Below are 25,676 nucleotides of genomic sequence, written 5' to 3'. Positions count from 1 at the left end.
TTTTAATTTAATTGAAAAAGAAAATAGAATTAAATCTCTCGCGATCCTGTAAGATTTGCACAGAGAGAAAACCACTCAAGCATATATATAATGCCCCAACCCTGGGTGGATGGAGTCATGTGATGCAGAGAGTCCTGGGCAACATTATTGAGTTCCAGTTCTTCTCAAGAGATCATCAAGAGAAAAATATTACTTGGGGTAAACCATTCTCAAGTTCAAGCTCTGCATGTCACAACATATCACATACAAGATAAGATTAAAAACCATACAAACAGAAGACATGTCTAGTTATAGAAGCCAATCCCTCTCATGCGAAATCGGTAAAGGCAAAGCAAACATTTCTTGTGGTAGAAATGTCTCAGTCGGCCAACTCTTCGTCTTCCTCTTCCTCGTACTCCTCTTCATCTGCTGTTGCATCTTGATACTGCTGGTACTCGGCCACGAGATCATTCATGTTGCTCTCAGCCTCGGTGAATTCCATCTCGTCCATACCCTCTCCGGTGTACCAGTGTAAGAAAGCCTTCCTCCTGAACATGGCTGTGAACTGCTCGCTGACCCTCCTGAACATCTCTTGGATGGAAGTTGAGTTCCCTACAAAGGTGGAAGCCATCTTGAGCCCCCTGGGTGGGATGTCACACACGCTCGACTTGACATTGTTTGGTATCCACTCCACAAAGTAGGAAGAGTTCTTGTTCTGAACATTAAGCATCTGCTCATCCACTTCCTTTGTGCTCATCTTCCCACGGAACATGGCCGAGGCAGTTAAGTAACGGCCATGGCGAGGATCGGCAGCACACATCATGTTCTTGGCATCCCACATTTGTTGGGTCAATTCAGGTACAGTGAGGGCACGGTACTGCTGTGAACCCCTCGAGGTCAGGGGTGCAAAGCCTACCATAAAGAAGTGGAGGCGAGGGAAAGGGATGAGGTTTACAGCAAGCTTCCGAAGGTCAGAGTTAAGCTGCCCGGGGAACCTAAGGCAGCACGTGACGCCACTCATTGTAGCAGAGATTAGGTGATTGAGATCTCCAACTGAAATATTACGGAACATCAAACAATCACACAATGAGCAATGTTAAAGCAACAATCAGAATGGAAACTTGTGTAAATTGGAAAAGTTTTCAAACTTAGAAATATTGATTCATCTAATGTTAGATTCAAGAAGCAAAATGGAGCGGAAATACAGGCTTACATGACCACCTTACATACAAACTTTTTGATGAACGGACAGAAAATGGCATATCTAAGTACAAGACAGATTGCATCAGAAATGAAACAGAAAATAGGAAAATCGAGTGAAGAAATCAATCAGACTAAAACATGCATGGAAAAGATTGGGATTATATATTGTTCTTGGCAAATAAAATCTTCATTTATCTTCGGAGGTTCAAAGCATTACATGCTTAATCTCAGTTAAAAATAAGAAGAGCATTAAGGTGTCAACATCTTCTCTGTAGTCATCAACAATAAAATCACCAACAAGCAGAAAAAATAATAAATGATGATGCAAAAATACTCACAGGATGGGTTTGAAAGCTTCAAAGTGCGAAAGCAAATATCATATAGTGCTTCGTTGTCAAGGACCATACACTCATCAGCATTCTCAACAAGTTGATGAACTGAGAGGGTAGCATTGTATGGCTCCACAACTGTATCAGACACCTTTGGTGATGGAAAAACAGAGAAAGTCAGCATCATTCTATCGGGGTATTCCTCCCTGATCTTGGAGATAAGAAGGGTGCCCATGCCAGACCCAGTTCCACCTCCCAAAGAGTGGCACACTTGAAAGCCTGGAGAACCACAAAAGACGTAAAAGATTAAAAAATGATTTGCAGATCTGCTTGCAACATTAGCAACATAGAATACCACATGAACAGAAGTATGAAAAACATTGAATATTCGACATATATATTCTATTTCTATAGCTGAGATCAGAACTTCTCAAAAACTTGGAAAGCTACAACACTATATTTTATTTCTATAGCTGAGATCAAATAAATCTAAGGAAACCATGATAACATAAACACCAGCAAGCTTTGAAAATATTTTTATCACTCATTACTAAAGAAACCAATGCTCAAATTTTATCAACAAACATCCAAGCAAAATTATCAACTATCTGCATTTGGTTCTGGAATGTCCTCAATCTTTGGACTGTTCACTTTCTTTATTTCTCTAGTGTTTCTGCAAACAGAAGTGTGACAATCAATGAGGATGTAAATTTGCTAACACTAAACAGCAACATGAAATTTTGATTGATCTTGTATTCTACTGACATTGACCAAATCACTGAAACAAATAACCAGTTTTCCTAGCAAAGTTACTTTCCCATCGAAAAAAAAAAGTAGATCCACATGTACCCAGCAAACACCAGGCATTTAAATGACCAACTATTTTTAGCTGAAAATTCAGTTTCCACACAATATGGAGATAGCCAAAACAACTTGCTCAACCAACCGACCAAGAAACAAAGAAATTAGTCTAATGATTCTCTGGGCTGATCATTAACTCATATTGGCCAAAATCACATGACTACAGTTCAAGCATATGAAATATGAATAAAGAACAAGGTCAGCAAACTCTGTACAAGAATACACCATTTAGGTAAACACATTCGATACAGAAGCTTGATTTACTATGTGTACCAGTCGATTCTTAAAGCCATTCTAAGTTCTAAACATTCAAAAATGCAGATAATTGTACACCAAATCAGTCAAGATGTTCTGAACTAGATCAACATAAGACCCTGTTTATCAATCTAAAAATTGTCATTAACTTCTTAAAGCAACAAGGCACATAAAGCCATGCTAAGTTCTAGTCAACCACATGATAACACAATAACTTGCACAATCAAGTACCACAATTAGGACTCAGTTCACATGTTGAATCACAAACAAAAAGAAGAGAAACCTCTATATATTTGCCAGTTATCAGCATTGTCGTTTGGTAGAAATCAAGATGCTGGTGGAGGTTAAACCCATCAAATCACATGGAGAGTTAAGATGGACCTTTCAATGTTGTTTTTTTTTTCTTTTTTTTCTTTTCCAACATGTAACATGTGATGATCTTTAACATTGTTAGAAAATTACCACAGTGTTTCAAAAGTCTCACCTTATAACTCATGTTCACGATGCAAAAACATAAATGCCCCATATATAAATGCTTAACATTTATAATTCACAATATTTAAAGACATGACTGTCGAGACAATATGTAAAGACATAACAGAGAGTAGCAGACATAATCACCAATTGGTCAAGGAATGAGTCACATATATGTGCGGTTTCTTTTCACGTTATCATGTAAAAGAATAGGAGTATACTACAAAATCCTAAGAATTATTTACTGAAAAAGTCTCACAAATTCCAGAAGTACAGGAAATACAAAGAAGTAAAAAAAATGGCCACATAGCATATTTATATTTGTCATATCAAAGCTCAAAACCCTCTTGATTTACAAAACTGAAGAATGCAGGCCATGATCCCCAATTCACTCAAACAGGTAATTCCAAATTCACCGTGTCACTATGTAACAAAATGCAAGTCAATTAAAGAGTAGAGTCTCAAGAAATCGATCTATGTCTGAACGATCTAAATAATGAAGGACAGCTCAACATATCAACCGATGCTCTGCATAATTTGTCAGAAATTCCCATTCAAATAACCTTTCTATGAAGAATTAGACCGATTTCGAAAAGACAAGATCATACCCTGCAAGCAGTCGCAGTTCTCTGCTTCTTTCCTCACCACATCGAGGACCGAGTCGATGAGCTCGGCACCCTCAGTGTAGTGACCTTTGGCCCAGTTGTTCCCGGCACCGGACTGGCCGAAGACGAAGTTGTCAGGCCGGAAGACCTGGCCGAACGGACCGGATCTGACAGAGTCCATGGTACCGGGCTCAAGATCCATAAGCACGGCGCGGGGGACGTACCGGCCACCACTGGCTTCGTTGAAGTATACATTGATCCGCTCGAGTTGAAGGTCCGAGTCGCCGGAGTACTTCCCGGTGCCATCGATGCCGTGCTCGTCGCATATAACCTCCCAGAATTTGGCCCCGATCTGGTTCCCGCACTGCCCGCCCTGGATGTGAAGGATCTCCCTCATCTTCTTCTCCTCTTCCGCCCACCAAATCTCTTCTAGGGTTAGGGTCTCCGAGTGCCGGGGACGAATGAAAAGGCCGACCCTTTATGTAAGGGTGGTTGATCTCCTCATGACCGGTACGCTTACCGGCTGTAAGTAACCCTACGACGGTGGCTCTCCTCCGCCGTTACTTAAATCACGTTACACGTCAGAGAGTCATCATAAGATGCTCATCGGACGGCACAGATGCGACTGAGACGCGGAACGAAGCGTGGTTGTGACGTAAAGCTAACTGACACGTCGAGCTGGCGTGGCTGAGCTGTCACCGATCGTGTGCTACAGTTGGATGGAAAGCGATGGTTGGTTGGGGTCCTTCGTGAGCTGTTCTCGATGTTGACCGCAAGCCTGGTAGGTTGACTAGGACTGGGTTTAGGTGATGGGAGGCATCCCACCTAAGATTCCCTCGTGTGTGTGTGTGTGTGTCGTGTACTAAGTCCTGCCTCCTCCGGCTCGTGACATGGATCCAATATGACATTTTCAACGGGGACTACGGTCGTTGATTCCGTCAAAGCCTAGAAAGTAAATGGAGTTCGTTGTGTCTCAAAATTTATGATAGAGAAGACTGAGGAAAGAAAATTCATTTATAATAAATTTTTTTAGATGTGATCTCCTGACTTTCCTAATTATTTATTATATTTTTTTCTCACCTATTAATAAATAATATCTTCTTAGACTATGCATCCTATAAGATTTATTTTCAATTTATATTAGTCCATGTTTTATCATTTATAGTGGTCCTGTGAAAAATATAAAGAGAAAACAATAAGGGTCTAATTTATCTTACATGTCTATGTTATTGTTACCTAATGATTAGATTACGGAGCACGTTCTCAAATCAGATAAAGATTTTTAGAATAATATCGAAAGGTACGTACATCTAATTATCGATCTATTGTTATTTGATTTTAGTTCATGATATTAAATTTATTTCACACAATAACATTATTATTGTCTTTATGCTTACGATTTGTATTATAATAGATTTCGAAATAAAAATAACTCATATTTTCAACAAAAAAAAAAGATCTATTTATGTGATTAAATTTATTTTTTCCTTTTGAAACATTATTTAAATCTCGAATTAATATTATTTTTGAATGAATCTATGATGTATTATGTTTGATCTATTAATCTACTTCTTTGTGCTCCTCGTTTGCTTACGGGCAATGCAACGTAGGTGGAACTACAGTAAAATAATGATGCTCATATTTGTTTGACAGGCTGCTATCTATAACATCACTATTAAGGGCAACAACCTTCATTGGTCGTCAGCTATCGTGAGTAATGACTATGCAAATGATAGTGTTAATGCATGCAACAATGAGTATCTATGTGCAGTAGCATTGGTGTTGAGGTGGTTTGTCTTAGTCATCAACGTTGTATGCATAGTAGTATCACTATGTATGGTAACACAAGAAGGCAGAGCCCCGTTGGGTGTCAGTATGCATCTATATTGTAGGTGGTCAGGGTAATATTAGTATGCATCTATATTGCAGGTGGTCGGAGCAATGTTAGTATGCATCTATATTGCAGGACAACCACAAAGTTGCTATGTGCAATAGGCTACCATGATGATATAATAGCATATGACGTTAGCAAGCTATACTGCATGGCTCATGGTTATGCTATGTTGATAGCACATAATGGAGGTAGTGGATGAGCTGTGCACTATGGTGGACGTAAAACTTTGCCTCGCGCTTGCTTGCGATCGAGGTTGATCGCATTAGCAAAAATCATGTGGCTATAATAGGGGGGTTTCAATGATAGTGTTATGGTGTTGTGTTGTTAGCACTTGAGGAGGATAGCCATCGGGAAGGAGGTCATGTGTGGCATTAGTTAGCATAGGCGAGTGGCAAACACTAATGGCATAGCAAAAATTGTATGCCTTCTCATGGTGGTTTAAGGTGCTGCTATGGTCGACAAATGATAATACGTCGATAATACTGTATCATTAATAAGACCACTATGATAAGGAAGATTACAGGACGTAATAGTGGACGATAGCCCCTATAAAGGAGAAGTCATCGTGAGGGAGCAAGAAATGGAGTTTTTAGGCAAAGAAATCAATCAGCTATCCCGATTTAATTTTGACCCATCAATGCCTTATGTTGATATTAAATCACCGATTCTGATGAGTAAAAATCTTAATTTTGATTCTCTCGATTTAGGTTTTAATCGAGGTTTAATTTTGATTGAAATCAAAATTTTGACTAGCTCGAATTATTTTGATTTTCTTGAATTTGACCTTGATAAAATTTTATATTTGATCAGTCAAACTCAATTTTTGATTAGTGGATAGATTATTGAGCTAACTTTGGGTTATTCAATTCTAAGTGGGCCTATACACTTTGGCTCAATTTTGGTATATCTATTAAATAGATTTGATTAGGTTAATTTATGATCTTATACAAAATTTAAGAAAATAATAAATTATGGATTTCTTTTATACGTTTGCCATATGATATATTCATAAATTTTTACTTATGATAATTAAATTCTAATTATTATTCTTAGATATCTATATAGTTATTCACATGTACATATTTAAAATTTTAAAATAATATTTATTTTTTATATATAAAAATATGATTTATGATTTATCATGATTATAGTCATCATATGAGTTTTCTTTTATTTTGATTGATGTTTAATAATTATTACGATTAATGTTTTATTATCACCAAACTTTTTTTTATAAATTAGATTAAAGAATATTTTATAAATATTATTTTTAATTTATATACCTAAGTTTTATTTGACATATAGTTACTAAAATGGCATAGGATGGTAGACTTATGAGATATAAATTATAATTAATATTTAATCATTTATTGGATATTTTATATTATTATATTAGTCTTAAGTCATCAAAATGATCTAACTAATAACTTATAAAATTAAATTAAAGAATTAATATTAAATAATAAAAACATAATATTTATAATTACATACATAATTAAAAATTTTAGATAATCTCAAAAGAGAATTTAATTCGAATAATTATATAATAGAGTAGATTTATGCTATTACTACTTGTTGATTGAACTATGAAGTATGTTCTCGGATTAGATAAAAATTTTCTAAATAATATCAAATGGTCCACACATCTAATCCTCGATTGTTATTTGATTTCAGCTATTGACGGTAAATTTATTTTACATACTAATATTACTATTGTTTTTATAAATATATGTGAGAGTCCAATTTGCTACAACTATAAAATTTATAGTGAAATGCAAGCAAAAGTGATAAATGCATTTTACATCCACCTCTATTTGCCATTCTCATAATATATCAGCAATCAAGACAGGAGAATGAGCAAAATCAAAGAGACGAGTTCTGTAGCTGCAGCTGTGCATCAAGATCTGCTTCTCTACTTGCACAAATCTCTCTGAAGTTTCAGATGTGTTTCTCATCAAAGAGCACTAGCTTCTAATTGTATACAATTGAAGTCCCTAACCTAACCAAAAGACAAAGAAAGAGGAAGGGGATACAGAAACACGCATAGGGGAGAGAGAAGGAGAGATGCTACGACTTGGCCTTGGCGGCAGCCGCATTAACCACTGATCTGAACTGCTCCGCGTCGCAGGGGATGCGAAGCACGCCAGGTTGCCGGTAGCCGAACTCTTGCTCCGCCATCTCCAGCAATGCTGCGAAACGTGGGTGCTTGAAGAGCTTGGTGTGCACCAGAAACCTCTCCTCCTTCTCCTTCCCTCTGCCCACCACCATCGGCACGTAGCCTCTTGGAACCTCATCCTTCCTCCCCATCACCCTCTCTCTCTCTCTTACTCTTCCTCTTTCCCTGACGCAACCTGGTCTCTGATTCCTTCTTTATATAGCGGTGAGCTCTGAGAGACGAATACCATACGTGATGATGGTGAAAAGCGAGAGAGAGAGAGAGAGAGAGACTGGAGACTTGGAACCGTTCAACGTGGGAAGCGTACCAGCCATCAGTGGCTGTCATGGGATCGCCATTTTTCCTTGGTTGATCATAAGCGAAGATTCTCCGTGTTGAGTTGACCTGTGAAGCGTAGAGCTCTCCGATACTTATTCCATTACACGATGTGCCACTGCTCCTTCCATTATTGCTTTAAAGTATGGATCTCTTTTTTAAGTGTGCTATTTAAATGTCAATCATTGGCGCTAAAGTCAACGGTTGGAGAGAGATGAGATGAGATGATTGGCCAGTTGACTACTTCAATCAAGTGCAAATGCTTGGTAGCATCTCTTCGAAGCATCACATTACACAATGTGACCTAAGAAATTGTGATTGATGCGTTAAATCCAAGGATCTTCCAATAATGATAAGTTCACCAATTCGATGCTTATCTGAAATATATATATATATAACTATATAAATTATAAATTAATTAATTGAACTAAATTAATAAAGACTCGATTTGACTAGATAGATCTGAATTGATTCTGGTTTGAACTATCTTATTTTAATCGAATCGAATCAATAAAATAGTTCAATTTAGTTTGGGTCTTAACGATTTAATCTAAATCAGTTTGAACACCTCTTATACCTTCTTAAATTAAAAATAAATTATTAGTTATATTTTTTTATTATGACGTCATCTGATGTGGATTTGTGGAATTAGTCTTACCCATTTATATATATCGCAACCTTATATTCAACTTAGTCATCTCCACTTTAATGTGGACTCAAAATCTAAAACACTCAAGTCTTAATTATAAATAAAAATTTAAATATATATATATATATATATATATATATATATATTATAAACCTCAACAATCATAACAAAAGATTTACGTAGTCGATCCCATAATCATCAAGACCATAGCAATCTTAACGATCAAAGTAAAAAAAAGTGAACCACCAAACCTCGGAGTACTGTTTCCTCCAACTTTGACGATGAACAAAAGACAATTCTCTTAGAAATCTGCTTCATCTCTTACTGTAGTTTCCTCGACCTTTCCCTGCTGAAGACTGGCATCAGTCTAATAAAGTCAAAGATCCTCATAGGGTTTTTCTGTTTCTATTGATTTATAGAGATACGTTGAGTCTTAATATTTTATGACTCAATTTTTTAGCCAACATTGAAGCTCTTAATCATATTCAAGCAGTCTAATCCTAATCTAATTTAATATAATATCTTTGATTCTAAGCTCTTTCTATGTATGACTTAATCGAGAATTATCGTAGAACAATTGATCAGATCAGAAATATAAACTTGAATTTGTGTAGATTTTTCGACTCCAAATGTACTTTCTTCACTCTAGTTAAATTTTCATATGGTTTTTGGATTGTAAAGACTTGAAGAAATATTATCTAAGAGTATAAATCATGTGTATATATATTTTGGTCTTGAAATGGTCAGTACAAGATTTTCATTTACGCGTATAGTATGTTGGTATAAAATCATAATCATATTATTATGAAAACTAAATTTTAATATCAAAACAAGATTAGGATGTATATTTTTTTATATCATTCAAAATATCTTTCTTTGATTCGTAAAATATACTTCACATAAAATACAGCGATATCGACCTATACAGACAACTAAATTCACCTTCTCATTTTTTTATGAGAATGATCAATAATTTCGATCGTGTCATGTTGTATATAGTATCGAGATTCTATCTATAGACGAAAGCAAAGGTTATAAGATAAGTGATAAATGATCCTAAGTTATTCTATTACAAAATATGCTTTCATTTTATTTACCGATAACATAACTGTAGATTAGCAATCACCGTGGAATATTCTTCTTCTTGATTTCTTGCAAGGGAGGAGCTTCCGGTTCGACTTGGAGATGACTCCGACGACATGGCGGAAATGATCGACGTCGCACAGAACCCTCAAAGTCCCCTGCTTCGGGTGGCCGAGCTCGTCGGTCGCCATGGCCAGCAGCACGACGATGCACGGGTCCTGAACCAGATTCACCCGCAGGAGAAACCTCTCGGTGGCGGGACTCCTCCCCACGATCACCGGCACGTAGCCCTTGGGCGTCGCTTCGTGCGCCTCGCTGCCGCCCGCCAGCGTCATGTAGCTCATCAGCCTCCTCCCCATCTCCTTCATGGTCTGCACAACTTGGTCCCAGGGTGGACTGTGGAGCACTCGTTTATAGCACTTCGTTCTCCTCTTGGCGTCTGTGGGGAAGACCAGCGTTTACTTGGGGCTACTGCTTCTAGAGGAGATGATTGTCGATACGTAACTGGTCATCTCTGTAGCTGGAAAAGCAGAGGTAAACTTGAGCGAGTTAATTAGCACAGTTTGTACATACAACAAAGCATGACAGCAATGTGTTCGAAGAAATGCATCATCGAAGTGTTGCTATGCTATAGGTGGACCTTATCGAGTAAGAAATTGATTTCAGACACAGTAATTCAGCTTATCATAGTGACAAGTGAATAACCCAACTGATGAGGATAGTAATTATCATAAGACTCGGTTGATGTCAGATGACGCCTCACGCAATAGCACCTGGTCAATGCAGATTGGAACGTCGACCGAGGCGCATTAACATCCTGCCAAAGCTCAATTCTTCACGCCACGCCAACACAAAGTCAGACGCTACCAGCCTGCCCCCTACAAGCGGGCAGCTCAGGAAGCAGTAAGCTTCCCTATAAATACCCTCTCGTTCATCAGAGAGGGGAGGGAGAGACAGACACACAAAAACACTTCTTCATCTGAAACCCCCTCCACATCTGCTAACTTGATCGTCGGAGGGGTCGGGCCGAGGGTGCTCGGTCCGACCTTTGTGCAGGTGCGAAGCCGAAGGTCCCCTCCGGACGCACAAGCAAGGAGTTCCTGCACGGAGGAGACAGCTACACCGTCTCGATCGAACACCGCACCCGACCGCCTCAGCGGGCTCGAGGAACATCCTAGGGAGATCCCCGTCGTCCGGACCCAAATTGAGCCGCGTCGGCCCCGAGGCCACGGCTCAAAGTTGTTTCCTACGACACTAACATAATAAGTAATCCATTAATTTCTTCTCGTTAAAGCTTAAATACGGTTTACAATCCTTTTAATTTGGTTGGTTTCGAAATCCTATATATATATATATATATATTAAAAATAAAATGTTAATCGCTATACCATAGATACTACTTATTTTTTAATATTTAATCGATTTAAAACTATAATCACTATTTTAAAATTAAAATAATCCAATTTTGTTTTCCAAAACAAAAAACTAGAAACAAAACCACTCAGAGCCAGTTTGATTTAGAACCGATAAATCATTGAGTTGACATAGTTCAACACTAAATCCACGATGATCTATTCAATTAATAGATCTAAATTAATCACTAAAAATGAGATATCACTTAAAAGATGAAAACTTTTGAGAGAAATTGTAGATCATGATATATGAAGAACTTGAAATGATTTTACTCCAAAATATTTCATCAAGATCATAAATCATATAGAAAAAAATCTCAAGTAATATGATTAGGATGCTTGGATAACTAATGGAAAACTTTAATAGCTCCGAAATTTATTTAAGATTGATATTCATGAATACAATTTTAATCACAAATTTTATCCTCTCCAAGTGGTATAATAATAATAATAAAACCTAAGATCTTTTTTCACATATAAGTTCTTTCCAAAACTCATAATTATATTAACATCCATAATTAAAAATGTAGGGAGTTATGAACATAATCATGTCCAGTGAGAAATTTTACTCCAATTGTTTTTATGATGACCTCAATTGCAAGATCTTATTTTCCAAGGATCTAGTGTTACTAATGTCATATGAAATCTAACTTCTTATATATATATATATATATATATATATATATATATATATATATATATATATATATATATATATATATTGATGTATTAGGTTAAGTGATCTAAGTAATCAAAATATTTAAACTAAAATTAATAATCTTTATATATTAATTTTAATCTTAGATGTAGGACTAATCGAGATATTATAAAAAAGTACACACCGTAAGAGTATAGTCATCCTAGACTCAACCATACAATATGAAAATATTTTCAATATAAAATATTAATATGACAATGATATATAATATTTAGTATTTAAAATATTATGTTCAAAATATAATTTTTAGTATCTAAAATATTGATATGATAATGATATATAATATTTATATATTATAAATTTTAAAATTCAAACATACTCATATATTCACATAGCAAAGGTACCAACTAACTTAATTGGTAAAGATCTTCATAATATATCGTAAAATTTTGGATTTGATAGAAAATAATTTAGCACCGCCCAACTAGCAGCCATCTTAGATCACACGTGGCGTCACTCCGCCTAGCAGGCCTAAGATCACGCATGGCATTACTCAAACCAAAAGAGTACACACATCTCAAAGTAGGGTGAAACGACATAAAAATGACTATGTCTTGGAGCGATACAACTCGACTCAAAAATGACGCCATGCCTTAAGTTTGAAGCAGCGCACTACAAATCCATTCTTACTGGAATCAAACGAGGCCAGCTAGCAAGGATACAACCCTGCAAGGCATGGGCTCAGGAGGATAGCCCCAGCACAAACAAACCACACGTTGAAAATATTGGCGGATGCTTGCTAGCATGAGAGAGTTGGCTCTCCGCACAAGGTATAAAAATCACTCCTAGGTAAATGTTTAGAGACAAGACTCACTATCTACAAAAATCTAACTTAAGCTTCATATGAGTCAATGCTAGTCATAGGTGTCATACATATCAATCACGTGAGTAATGACATGTGTAACATGACACTCACTCTTTTTGCTTATTATTTATTTAGCCTTTTTCTCTCTGATGTTTATGGATATGCGTAATGGAAATCAGATTATGATGAGATCATGATAATAAGACCAATTCACCTTTAAATATAAACCTTAAATAATTTCGGTCATAGGTTACTCAAGAACGATATCTAGATAACCAGATAGATTGGTGTGTTATATACCCATCTATATGATTGAGGTAGCTAGTCTCATAATTCCTTGTGTGGGGATACTAGAGATACAATGCAATTGCTCATTGGAGAATGAGTTCACTAATTGATCTACTCATAGAATATTGGATAGTTAATGATACCTTATTATCAAACAATAATTTTATTATCTCAGTGGTATATCTAGTCCTTAGACTTGAGACACCAAGGCTGTCCTAGATGAGTACTCTACTCTTCAATACTATACTTATAGGCTTGAAAGTTTCAAATTTAGCACAATCAATCATCGGGAGTGACAACCAACATTATGAGGATTATTGAGTATTAATAGAGGTTTATCTACTTTCGATATCATGAGAGAAATATTTTGTGTTCCTACTCAAGCAAATCCCTAGCCAAGGTCATTCAGATTGAAAGAGAAATAGTTTTCTAAGAAAATCTAATTAGAACAAGACTCAAGTAGATTTCGTATAGGTCTGATAACACCATACCCAGTATATGATCTATGAGATATTAGATAATGAGAGACTATAGATACATGATATCTGAGGTGATATAGAGACTATAGATACCGATCTGTTCGACTATCTCGATATCCTTCTTCAGTAACATATGACTAGAAATATTTAAGGTATGTGTTTATAGGTGAATTGATTCATTATTATGATTTCATCATGATTCAATTCTCTTTGCACAAATTCAATGATATCATAATATATACAACAAACAACATGAAGTGAGAAAATACCAATAATAATAATAATAATAATAATAATAATAAATTATATAATATATCACACGTGCTATCACTCACGTGATTGGCTTGTAGGGTATCTATGACTAGCAAATGAAACATGTTCATTAGTCGTCGATCGATATAGATGAGCCCTTGATAACACAGGAGGCTTGAGGGAGGATGAGCAGTTGGTCATTCTCCACCGATGAACTAGACCTAAAGATGATTCAAATCGATTCGATTATGAGTCAACTCCCCTACAAAATATTCATAAGAATATTTTAATAATATTAAGGGATAATTTGGATTAGTTATAAATAAACTTCTCTATGAAATATCCATAAAAATATTTTAAAAAGATCAAGGAACAATTCAGATCGGTTACCAACGTATTCCAAGAAGATCAAGGGGCAATTCAGATCCGTTGCAAATTTTCCACTCTACAAGATCTAGATGAGGTTAGTATAAAAATATATTCAAAGCTTCTGAAAAAGGGGAGAAAAAAAATAAGGTTATTAACTTTAATATCGAAGGGACCAGCTTAAGAAAACACTCTTCCCTTCCTTTTGACCTCAGTCTTTATATAAAAATAACACCGAAAAGATCCCACCTCATCTCAGATAATTTCTCATACTCAAATTAAAGTTATATCATATTAATACAAAGATAAATTTTTCTAACGTATATCCATTGAATCTATCATATCCATACAAGAGGAGGATCCAACCAAAACAACAGTAGACAGATTTTTTTTAACACATATCCATTAAATCTATCATATTCATCACAAGAGGAGGAGGATCCAACCAAAACAATAGAAGACGACCAAGAGAAGACAGCCATGGTAAAGGAATGGTATTATATCACAAAGATGGTGAGTGGTTTCAGTGTTCTATGAATCTGACCATGATTTCCCAGCCTCAACTCTGTCTCCCTCATTGGTGTCATTATCTTGGTTAGAGATGGCTTGTGCTTTGGTGACTCTTTCAACAAAGCTCATCCAAGATTCTATTAATGCATGCACCATATCATACCTTTCTCCACTTGCAACTTCTCGAGTTGCATTCCGACTTTGTGGAAGCTCGATCTCCCAATAAAAATCTACCTAATATGACTTAGAACATCAAGTCAATAAATCGATCCTAACCGCTCCATCTTTGGCGATCATTGATAAATATATATGTCCATTTGCTCCTATTGTGACTGTGTCATTTGCACAATCAATTGTTGTGTTCATGGATAACTTATCTCGATTTCCTCATCATCTAAAACAAATGCATTCATAGTGCATCATAACATGGGCATTAAATGTATCATAGTACGTCATAATTATGGGTCATCCCACTAGTTGCTAATGTCACATCTTCGTCATCTTTCCTAGAGAGAGAGAGAGAGAGAGAGAGAGGGGATGAGTGTTATGAACACCGTCTTTTCTAGAAGAAAATATTTGGAAATATCATGTCGATCATTAAATATCTGTCCCCACATCATTTGACTAGATCGAGGAAGAAGAATATAGGAAAGGAGAATATTGATTGTTCGACGCAGATGATCAACACGAGTCCGCAGATATTTAACGATCTGTTTCTTGGATCGGATGGGGGAGGCGTTGACTTACGGGGTGCGTCAGGGTGGGCCCACCAAGCCCATCGCCCTGTTGCGGGCGACCAAGTCAAACCCGCGAGGGTAACGACGATCTCCCGCAGTGGGGCCCCGGGTGGGTGGGTGGGGGGGCCCAAACCACCCACGCACAGTTTGACGCAGCGGGTGGCGTCCGCGGCTGCGAGGCGGACCCGCCATCTTCTTCTCGGCCCCCACGTGGGCCCGCCTGTGGCATTGACCGGAGGCCCTGTCACCCGTGGAGAGTTTCCCGGGTGGATTTCAAGGGGACACGTTCGGTTATGGCGGCAGTAAGTCGGGCCCACCGAGAGGCGCCGTGCCCACGGAGGAGACCCAAGTCACCCCTAGAATTCTTCAGCCGCACGCGCCCCCACCGCCCCCGCACCCGCGATACGCCCCGTCACCCCGAAACGTTTCATGGGTGGCACATCTACGCGGACCACGTGCGGTTTGACGTTTGGCGGCCACATCCTCCTCAACTACCTCTGCCACTTGAGTCACATCCCTCCCGCATTTGTCACCCCCAAATAAACCAAGGATCCCTAGATCTTAGCAAGCCAGATCACAACCACGAAATACTGAGGGAGAGAGGAAGAGAGGAGACGGAAGATTAGGACCAGTCCCTGCGATCGTTCAAGGTGCCAAGCTGAGCTTTTCCTCACAGTAGGTGCTAGGAATGGCGGTGCACAGTTCTGCCCTGTTCTTCTTCTCCTTCTCCCTGTGTTTGCTCCTCCTTGTGGAGAGAGCCGCAGCTCAGGCCACGACAGACCCAACCGAAGGTATGGCCAGATGTTGCGCCCTTCCTCGAATTTGATCCATTAGTTACCTAGCCAGCCTCTTCCCGTATCATTTCAGCTTGATGTCTGGGGATTTTTGGTCAAAACCCAGTCATCCACACGCACACACAGACAAAAAGGGGGTGTTCTGTTCTTGACGCTGTGCTTCCTCTTGGATTTGACATGTAGCCTAAACTTCCACGATTAGGAATTGACGGATTACAGGTCAGGAAGGTATCCGCTAACCATTTCTGCCAACACCATCAGAAGGTCACTGTCTATATACGATCTGATCAAAGAAGTCCTATAATTTGAGAATTGCTGTTGATGATGTCCACATCTGGACATGTCCACAGGTGGCACTTCATGTGAAGCATCTCATCCTCATCCTTTGTGCGGGGTTCTAATATTACAGTTGTGCAGAGTTTGCTTGCAGCCCTTCGTTTCAAATGGATACCGTCTTTTCTTCTTTTACAGATCACCCTTTGTATAAGTGGTTGGTCGTCAACATGCCTAGTGATTCTATATCAACTTGCATGGTTTGATACCAAGATTTAGATCTGCAGCAAAGTGTTTGCTTTCTGGGACTGAATTTGTGTCCGCATGCAATCCATATAGTACAAACTTAGGCTTCACAATGAACTTCCAAAGCATAAAAGGATCTATGTATACTGTTCACCAAAGGGCATGGCACCTACTCCTTTCTCTATCCTTGTGAAGTCAGTTAATAACTGTCAGTTGATTGAGGTCAATCAGTTTTAAGCTTTCATCACAAATCATGTGATTTACTTGACAATACAGTATCATTCAATCTCACAGATTCTCTTACGTGTAATGGTGGTTTGGACAAGGATCAATTTATCTTTACAGTTGACTTAATGTTATCTCTTCAGTGTATTAGTAGTGTTGTGTTATTTATAACTTCAAAAAAAAGTGTGTACCATACCGGCAATATTTACTGGTCCGATAGTTTATCCCAGTCTGATAATTTATTGATACGTTGAATAGGGTAAACTGAGTGGTAAATCTGGTATAAGGCGTATACATTCTGAAACTCAACACGAACATACTGACACTCGGTGTATCGGTATGGATTGGTGCAGTATCAACCCAAGTCCTGACCGGTACATGAAATTGCAAACCTCGCATTAGATAATGGTCAATCAAGTTATCAAAACTTGTGTGATTTACTCAATACAACAATATTATACAATGATATAAATAATCTTTTATGTATTAAGCTGGGTTGGACACTGATTGATTGGTCTTTACATTTGACTTAATGTTGACTTGCAGTGTCCTATCAGTGTTGTGTTATTTGTAACTTCAAAAAGTTGTTGCACGGTTGATTTTTATTAGCCTACTCTCATTTGCAATAATTTTACAAAACTTATTGTTGCATACTTAAAGCCCCATGACAATGCCATGCAAAAAAGATGAAAATGAGCACTTAGATTATGTGTAGTGAACAAATTTTGACCTTAAATAACTCAAGTTTATTGAACTGCAGTTCTGGCATTGAACACGATCTTAGGGAGATGGGGAAAGAAGGCATCATCTTGGAATATCAGTGGCGAACCATGCAGTGGTGTTGCTATTGATTCAACCACATTCGATGATGGGACTTACAACCCACTAATCAAATGCGATTGCACCTATAACAACAGCAACACCTGCCATATCACTCAGCTGTATGGCAATTAATCTTCCAGAGATACTCATTTAAAGTTCTTTTTGGTTCTTACATTATTCTTATTTTCCATACTTCTTTATTGATTAGCTCATAGTCATCATGTTCACTTGGCAATCTACACCGGTTTGTGATATAAATATTGTTGTATTCTGTGCAATTTGCTATGACTTTTACATTTCCATGTCAAAAGAAGATCAAGTTTTTATTTTCTTTAGCTATACAGGGTGATACTTGCAAACAAAACAGTGCATAAGGTATAAACCACTTATGACATCTTGAACACTTAACTCATCTAGAAATTGCATATCATCAGTTCCATATCTATATATTGTGTGATATAACTTAAAAAATTAAGTGGTTATTCATAGCAGTTTTGTATAATTTCTTTTCTATTTTGACCATGATTGCATAATAAAGCTCTTAGTTATGTTTGGACCCAATTTACAGTTAAGATAGAGAGTGAGCCTTAGCATCATGCTGAGGTTGCTCCTTGAGATCTAGGTGTTATGGAAACAACCTATACGTGTTGGTTAAGGTTGCATACTTTGAACCTCAAACATGTATTGGCAGGAACCTCGTGCAAGAGGCTACACTTTTTTCTACACAAATTACTTATAAGGCCACTCTTGTGATGATAGTGCTTTTTGCCTTTACCTCTTCTTTATATGTATGCTTTCAGGAAGGTTTATGCCTTGGATGTGGTTGGAACTATCCCTCAGGAGCTGCAGAATCTGCCCTTCCTCACAAAAATGTAAGACATCATTTCTTATGTACTAGATTCTCTAATTTAAATGGTCAGTGTCCCTTTCAAGTTGAATGACTTTTTAGAGTAATTTTACTAAAGAACCTTGACTTAATTGTTGAAGTTTCAAATGGATAGATGCTAGATATATTCAGCTTGAGTGGACTTCAATATCTGGGTGCTTAGTGAGAATCTTCTCTCAAGTCATAACAAACAAATAAACAACAACAAGCCTTATTTGGGATCATAATCTTCTTTTAAGTCCTATTGAAAGAAAAAAATTGTAATTGCAGGTCCTCAGAATGTAATAGGTAATGGAAATATTTTCACAAGTTAAAGGCTTCTTATCCAACAACAACTCTAGTATAACATGTATAATTTGTTGTAATGTGAACAGCATTTCTTTGTACTCCAATTACGAGGTAGTACACTGTGAAAGGCAAAACGAAAAAGAAAAATGAATACCAATTGGAGTGGCAGTAACAAGATAAGATTTATTTTTGCAGAAAATTCGATCAAAACTACCTGACTGGTCCCCTTCCTGCATTCATTGGAAACTTGACTTCGCTGCAATCCTTGTAAGTCCTTTTTGCACACGAACTGGTCTTTTCAATTATTGTTACCATCTGATCTGTTGCTATAATCATCATCAGGAGTGTAGGGATTAATAACTTATCAGGTCCAATACCAAAAGAGCTTGGAAAACTACAGAATCTCAACCTTCTGTAAGAATTTCTTTTAACTTTTCCATGATACACTGTTCTCTTCATTTCTGCTTCAATGACAGTATGCTCCACAGAAGGTTTCACGAAATTTATCACTTTATGAGAAGCATGGTTATGCATATATGAGTTGTTAAAATTCACTCTTTCAGATTTTCTAATGATTGGAAAAAAATGCTCTTGCAGGGGTATGGGCACAAATTACTTCAGTGGTTCTGTTCCTTCAGAGTTTGGAAATTTGGTGAACCTACAAGAATGGTTAAGATTTGATCACTCCTTCCAACTCACGATTTGCCGATCTCAAGCCAAAAATTTTAGTCTTTGTGTAGCATCATAAACAATTGATAGAAACATTCTTTCTACTGATTTGCAGGTATATGGATAGTTCTGGACTTAGTGGTGAGCTGCCAGAAAATCTATCCAATCTTAAGAACATGCGGATATTGTAAGTTCTACTGAAGACTAGGTTAGAAGATACATATATATATAGCCAATGTTTAACTCTATATGGAAATGTGGTTTTGATCTCAGGTGGGCTTCAGACAATAATTTCACTGGCAGAATACCTGATTACATTGGTGGATGGACAAACCTTACCGTTTTGTAAGACAAAGCATTAGAGATTTCTTTCAGTAATCACTTTTATATGGTCATTTTTTCAGTAATCACTTTGTTATGATCATTTACCTTGTCATCATAAAGTAACAGTTCCAGAATACACTTTGTCAAGTCAAAATCTGCTTGTTGCAGCAACGTCATTTATCTTTCTTATATTGTGGACCTTTGATAGAAACCAGTAATGTACTGAGGAGCAGTTCATAGGCTTAAAAAGGGTTTTTATACCCATCTATGTTGTCCTCATTGCAGTGGAGCATAAGTTCCTTTCAATGCCTGTGATCTGTAGGATATAATGTTAAAAACCATAGTGATTGCTCAATTTCACTCCAAAAACACAATATAATAGGCACAAAATCATTTATTTTCCAATTTTTCCAAAAAATTGAGTTCTAACTAAGATATTGTTCTTGTAGGAGGTTCCAAGGTAACTCCTTTCAGGGTCCAATTCCTGCAAGCCTTTCTAGCCTCACCAAACTGACTGATCTGTAAGTGCTTTTATATTTTGGTTCAAGCAAGACTTTTGATGTCCCATGAAAGTAAGATCTCATGGATAGGCATAAAGACCTTTATGCATTCTTGTGGTGAACCCTCTGATTTATCATTGATTTGCTGGTTACACTCTTAAGGCATCAGATTTGTGAAGATTTAATTATTTTGTATTCTTGTTTGATTGGCATAGCGCTGAATTATCTTGTGCAGAAGAATTGGAGATATCGTAAATGGAAGCGCTTCGTTGGCCTTTATTAGTAATTTGACATCACTGAGCACCTTGTATGATAACCTAGTCCAATGTTGGTTTTTATTTAAACCACACTTTGCTGTCACGTGAAATGATAGTTTATAACTTGATATTTTTCTCGATAGGGTACTGCGGAACTGCAAGATTTCTGATGCTATTCCGTCAAACTTTGCAAAATACACAAATTTACTAAAACTGTAAGCTTCTAATGCTATGTATGAATTATGTCAATGAATGTAATACTCTTGGGTTATGTTCAAATTCAATTAGTCTAACATGTTCACGTCCAGCTGCTCTATGATTATCTTTGTTTATTATTGTTTGCTTCCACAGAGATTTTAGCTTTAACAATATCACTGGCCAAGTTCCTCAGTCCCTCTTCAGTTTGAGTTCACTGGCCTACTTGTGAGTAAAGCCTGATTCAATCTTCAGATTGGTGATCAAGCATTTTTATTCGGTTAGATTATACTATTGTTTATGCTTATATTTCTCTTTATTTTCTGTCAGATTTCTTGGGAACAACAGCCTAGATGGTACCTTACCGGAGCAAAAGAGCACTTCTCTAATAAATATGTACTATCCTTTTCATCTCATATGGACTAATGCAAATTAGTTTAGTTCTTCCACTTATTTTAATTACCAAAATATTTGTTCCATTTAATTACATGATTATCATCATGTAAGTTTGTGTTTCTTTGCAGAGATTTATCATACAATCAATTATCAGGAAGCTTTCCATCTTGGGTTACCCAATCAAACTTACAATTGTAAGTTGAAATGTTGACATTTTTGTTTCATTGAAGATTGCATCACTCTATCAATGTTTCAGCAAATATTATCAAGTGAAGTCCCCGCAGAATTTATTAACCTAGATCTCATTTCCTAGAGTTTAATCAAATAAAACTTTTCACCATAATTGCAAGTCTAGTTAACTTGACTGCTCTTTTTTTCCATTTCCTTCTCTCTTAATCTCGGTATTATATTTTTCAGGAACTTGGTGGCAAACAACTTTGTAATTGATGATTCCAACAGCAGGTTGTTACCTGTATTTAGCACATATTTTCCAAAAGTTTGTTCAAAGTGTTCTATTTTTTTTATTGGTTGTATTTTGTGGTCATTCCATATGTAGTGTCTTACCATCAGGACTGAACTGCCTTCAGCGAAATATACCGTGTTATCGTGGTTCTCCAATCTGTGAGAAATCATCAGAACTTTCTTTTGTTAGTTATATATGTTGCCTTGTTAGAGATCCTCTCTATATAAACTTGCCCAATAATTTTTTTTTTGTTGATTCATCATAATCTTTCACTTGAGTGCAGATTATTCCTTTGCAATAAATTGTGGAGGCAGTAAGACAATTACAGCTTCTGATAACACTATGTATGAGATTGATAATGCCAATCTGACGAGTGCATCATACTATGTGACAAACCCAACCAAATGGGGTGTCAGCAATGTTGGAATCTTTGCAGAAGCTACTAGTCCTACTTATGTAGTAAACAGTCTATCTCAGTTTCAAAATACTCTAGACTCAGAATTGTTTCAGGCTGAAAGGCTATCTCCGTCTTCACTGAGATATTATGGCATTGGTCTTCAAAATGGAAATTACACCGTAAAACTCCAATTCGCTGATGCTGTCTTCCCCGACCCGCCAACTTGGAAAAGTGTGGGTAGAAGGATCTTTGACATTTATATTCAGGTATTGGAACGCAACATGCTGTAGTCTATTCTAGTCAGTGAAGAGCTTAGTATTCATGCCAATTATATGCCTACATCAAAAAGAAAAACAAAAGCATCACATGTGGGACTCGTTTGTATTGAAACATGGTGCACAATAGCTTACAATTTGATAAAGATCATATCCTTTTTCTGTAACATTATGCATAGACTCGAAAGGTATTATAACTTTAATCTTATTGAAACCTTGTGTTTTGATTGAGCTAAAATATAATAATATGATTCTTCAATATAAATCATACATTTGAAATTTTGAATTGACATGTCACTGTTGAATGTTCAGAAAAATCAAATAGCACTTTGCAGAAATATGGTACTTGTTTTCTGCACTTACCATATTGATCATGCTTTAACAATCAATGGAAGGATATAAAGACGAACAAAGCTTTGTAATTTGGTCATTCTTTTCTTATTTATCTCTTCCTTTATAGGGTGTTCTCAAAGAGAAAGACTTCGATATAAGAAAGGATGCTGGTGGCAGCTCCACAAAAGCTGTTGTTAAGGAATTCATTGCTCCGGTAACAAATAATTTCCTTGAAATCCATTTTTTCTGGGCTGGAAAGGGTACTTGTTGTGTACCAACACAAGGTTTCTATGGCGCGTCCATTTCAGCTATCAGTGTATCTCCTTCCGGTAGTAACTTGCACAGTTTGGTTTCTTTTTCTGCAAGTGTTGTATCAATTTCTAATGTTAGAGTTACCGTGCAGACTTCACTCCAACTGTATCTAACAAACCACCAAGTACGGATTCAAATAAGACACGTACGGGTCTGATCGTGGGTATATCAGCTGCTGTTGCTGTTTTAGGGTTGTTGACTATATGTGGAATTCTTACCTGGAGAAACAGAAAAAGAAGATTAAGTGAGCAGAATGAAGGTAATTGTTGTTCATGAGTCTGTTACCATGATAACCATAGGATGCTTGATTAACATTTCTGTTTTTTTTGGCAATCTTTTGCAGTATTCACAGGACTAGATGTGAAACCTTACACCTTCAGTTATGCTGAACTGAGGACTGCAACCGAAGACTTCAATCCTTCTAATGTAGTGGGGGAAGGAGGATTTGGCCCAGTGTTTAAGGTAAATATATTAATGAATTAGCTAGCACCAGAAAAAAATTATCAGCATTTGAGCTCTTAAAAGTCACAATCTGTTCATACCTTTAAATACAAAGCAAAATGTAGATGACAAGGTAGTATTTTGTTTATATGTTAAATAGTTCTTTATGGTAGCAAGAAATCCTAAGAATTCCAGTAAAAGGATAGCAATTGGTGAACCAGGTCTGACGACATGGTGCCTTTTCCTGTAAGTAATCTATGACGAAAAAGAAGGCAATGCAAAGAGAAATTTGCCCATTACCAGTTGATTAAAACAAATTCTTATGTCATGTAGGGTAAACTGACAGATGGAAGAACAGTAGCTGTCAAGCAACTCTCAGCAACATCTCATCAAGGAAAGGGCCAGTTCTTGGCAGAGATTGCAACTATATCTGCTGTGCAACACCGCAACCTTGTAAAGTTGCATGGCTGCTGTGTCGAGGAAGAAAAGCGGCTTTTAGTCTATGAGTATTTAGAGAACAAGAGCCTCGATCAAGCAATTTTCGGTATGTTTTGGTGGGCATAGCATGATATTTTGTAATGTGCATAGCAGAATTAGCACGTAATTTTTCCAAAGAGGATACCACAACTGCTGCACTCATGATCTTTCTACAAAGCAACTTTGAAACAATTCATCGATGCTATATTTCATAACTCTATTGAGGGCTTTCAAGTCCATTGTAAATGCACATAGAGGCAATTTGCAACATATTCATAAACCACTAGATCCAATACAATCAAAATTCTCTTGCATAAATAGCACACGATTAAATTCTGCGACAATATTCTTGGATTGCAGGGAAGAGTGATTTACACCTTGACTGGCCAAAGCGCTTTGAGGTATTGTTGGGTGTAGCAAGAGGTCTAACCTATCTTCATGAGGAGTCAAGAGTGCGAATCGTGCATAGAGATGTCAAGGCTAGTAATATTCTCCTAGATGCTGACCTCAACCCAAAAATCTCAGATTTTGGTCTGGCGAAACTCTATGATGACAAGATGACTCACATTAATACCAGGGTTGCTGGTACAATGTAAGAAGTGCTTTTAACTTTTACATCAAAGCAATCTGTAGTAGCTTTTTACTGAAAATAATATTAGCTAACCATATATGATGGTCGTATCAGTGGATATCTGGCACCAGAGTACGCCATGAGAGGACATCTCACGGAGAAAGCTGATGTGTTTGCATTTGGGGTGCTGGCTTTGGAGATTCTTAGTGGAAGGCCTAATTCTGATCAAAATCTTGATCCAGAGAAGGTTTATCTGCTCGAATGGGTATGTCAATAGGATCAGAAGAATTAGCTCATACATAACTACAGTCACTTGTATGTTACTCAAGAAGATAAAAACTAAAGAAACCAAAGGATCAACCACATCTTTTTCTTCTTATTCATCTAAATTTCAATCTTTAGCTTGTTGTCTATATTTCATTAAAACTCTCATGGTAGAACTTCAAATTGGCACTGTTGATATACAAACATCTAATCTTCTAATGTCTCAGGCATGGACTCTACATGAGAATAGGTGCGACTTGGAAATGGTGGACAAAAAGCTGACATCATTCGACAAGGGAGTGGTCAGCCGCATCATTGGAATAGCTTTGCTTTGCACCCAAGCATCACCTGTGCTTCGACCACCAATGTCAAGGGTCGTGGCCATGCTGGTAGGAGATACCGAAGTGACAGACGTCACCTCAAGGCCTAGTTACTTGACTGAATGGCAACACAAGGATGTAAGCAGCAGCTATGTAACCGGCTACTTCGATAGTTCAACCCAAAGATCAGAAAATACCCAAGTGACGTTCCCATCTAGTGAGAGCACAGCGGTCAACATGGAAAGCGCACCTTTGACGACACAACCATATATGAACAAGGCCATTGAGGAGGGCAGGTGATTATCGATTGACATGGTTGTGCGTGTACTCTGAGGATTTCATCATTACCATCATTACTCAGTTATTGCCTTTAAAGATATTGACAGTAAATTTGCAGAACCTTATCACAACTTTCTATTGTTAGCTTTATGTTTATCAATAGTACATTCTCAGTCTCATGCTTCTCAAATCTTTCAAAGAATTATATACCTGTAACTCTGTAAGTTTGGTGTTTCTTGTTCTTTTTAGTCTTTTTGGTATCACCTTCTTCCCTATAAT

At 37.2% G+C, this 25,676-nt stretch overlaps 2 protein-coding genes across 2 annotated transcripts; one reads left to right on the top strand and one right to left on the bottom strand.

Annotated features, from left to right (window-relative positions):
- Positions 1–172: 172 nt before the first annotated feature.
- LOC135645603 (tubulin beta chain-like) lies at positions 173–4,165 on the bottom strand. The gene is made up of 3 exons (XM_065164145.1): positions 3,710–4,165; positions 1,521–1,790; positions 173–1,032 (listed from the first exon to the last, which is right to left on the bottom strand). Exons 1-3 carry the CDS (start codon positions 4,101–4,103, stop codon positions 359–361), a joined length of 1,338 nt encoding a protein of 445 aa, XP_065020217.1. The 5' UTR covers positions 4,104–4,165; the 3' UTR covers positions 173–358.
- Positions 4,166–15,927: 11,762 nt separating this feature from the next.
- LOC135646197 (probable LRR receptor-like serine/threonine-protein kinase At1g56140) lies at positions 15,928–25,645 on the top strand. Its single transcript, XM_065165469.1, has 24 exons — positions 15,928–16,181; positions 17,689–17,869; positions 18,551–18,622; positions 19,120–19,191; positions 19,267–19,338; positions 19,522–19,593; positions 19,709–19,780; positions 19,867–19,938; positions 20,367–20,438; positions 20,653–20,724; positions 20,818–20,889; positions 21,026–21,097; positions 21,200–21,265; positions 21,394–21,459; positions 21,683–21,727; positions 21,822–21,886; positions 22,012–22,391; positions 22,861–23,062; positions 23,137–23,304; positions 23,389–23,507; positions 23,820–24,030; positions 24,324–24,555; positions 24,649–24,799; positions 25,026–25,645. Exons 1-24 carry the CDS (start codon positions 16,079–16,081, stop codon positions 25,416–25,418), a joined length of 3,102 nt encoding a protein of 1,033 aa, XP_065021541.1. The 5' UTR covers positions 15,928–16,078; the 3' UTR covers positions 25,419–25,645.
- Positions 25,646–25,676: the final 31 nt, after the last annotated feature.

Source organism: Musa acuminata, chromosome BXJ3-8 (assembly GCF_036884655.1).
Source record: "Musa acuminata AAA Group cultivar baxijiao chromosome BXJ3-8, Cavendish_Baxijiao_AAA, whole genome shotgun sequence".
NCBI lineage: Eukaryota > Viridiplantae > Streptophyta > Magnoliopsida > Zingiberales > Musaceae > Musa > Musa acuminata.
This window is presented reverse-complemented; position numbering and strand designations above follow the sequence as displayed.

What these genes read in the sequence shown, in the direction of transcription:
- LOC135646197 (XM_065165469.1), top strand. Translation starts at nt 16,079, where the DNA reads ATGGCGGTGCACAGTTCTGCCCTGTTCTTCTTCTCCTTCTCCCTGTGT. An exon ending in TCTTTGACATTTATATTCAG is followed by an intron (nt 22,392 to 22,860) that starts GTATTGGAACGC and finishes CTTCCTTTATAG; the next exon opens with GGTGTTCTCAAAGAGAAAGA. An exon ending in TATCAGTGTATCTCCTTCCG is followed by an intron (nt 23,063 to 23,136) that starts GTAGTAACTTGC and finishes GTTACCGTGCAG; the next exon opens with ACTTCACTCCAACTGTATCT.
- LOC135645603 (XM_065164145.1), bottom strand. Translation starts at nt 4,103, where the DNA reads ATGAGGGAGATCCTTCACATCCAGGGCGGGCAGTGCGGGAACCAGATC. An exon ending in GAACTGCGACTGCTTGCAGG is followed by an intron (nt 1,791 to 3,709) that starts GTATGATCTTGT and finishes GTGGTTCTCCAG; the next exon opens with GCTTTCAAGTGTGCCACTCT. An exon ending in GAAGCTTTCAAACCCATCCT is followed by an intron (nt 1,033 to 1,520) that starts GTGAGTATTTTT and finishes GTAATATTTCAG; the next exon opens with TTGGAGATCTCAATCACCTA.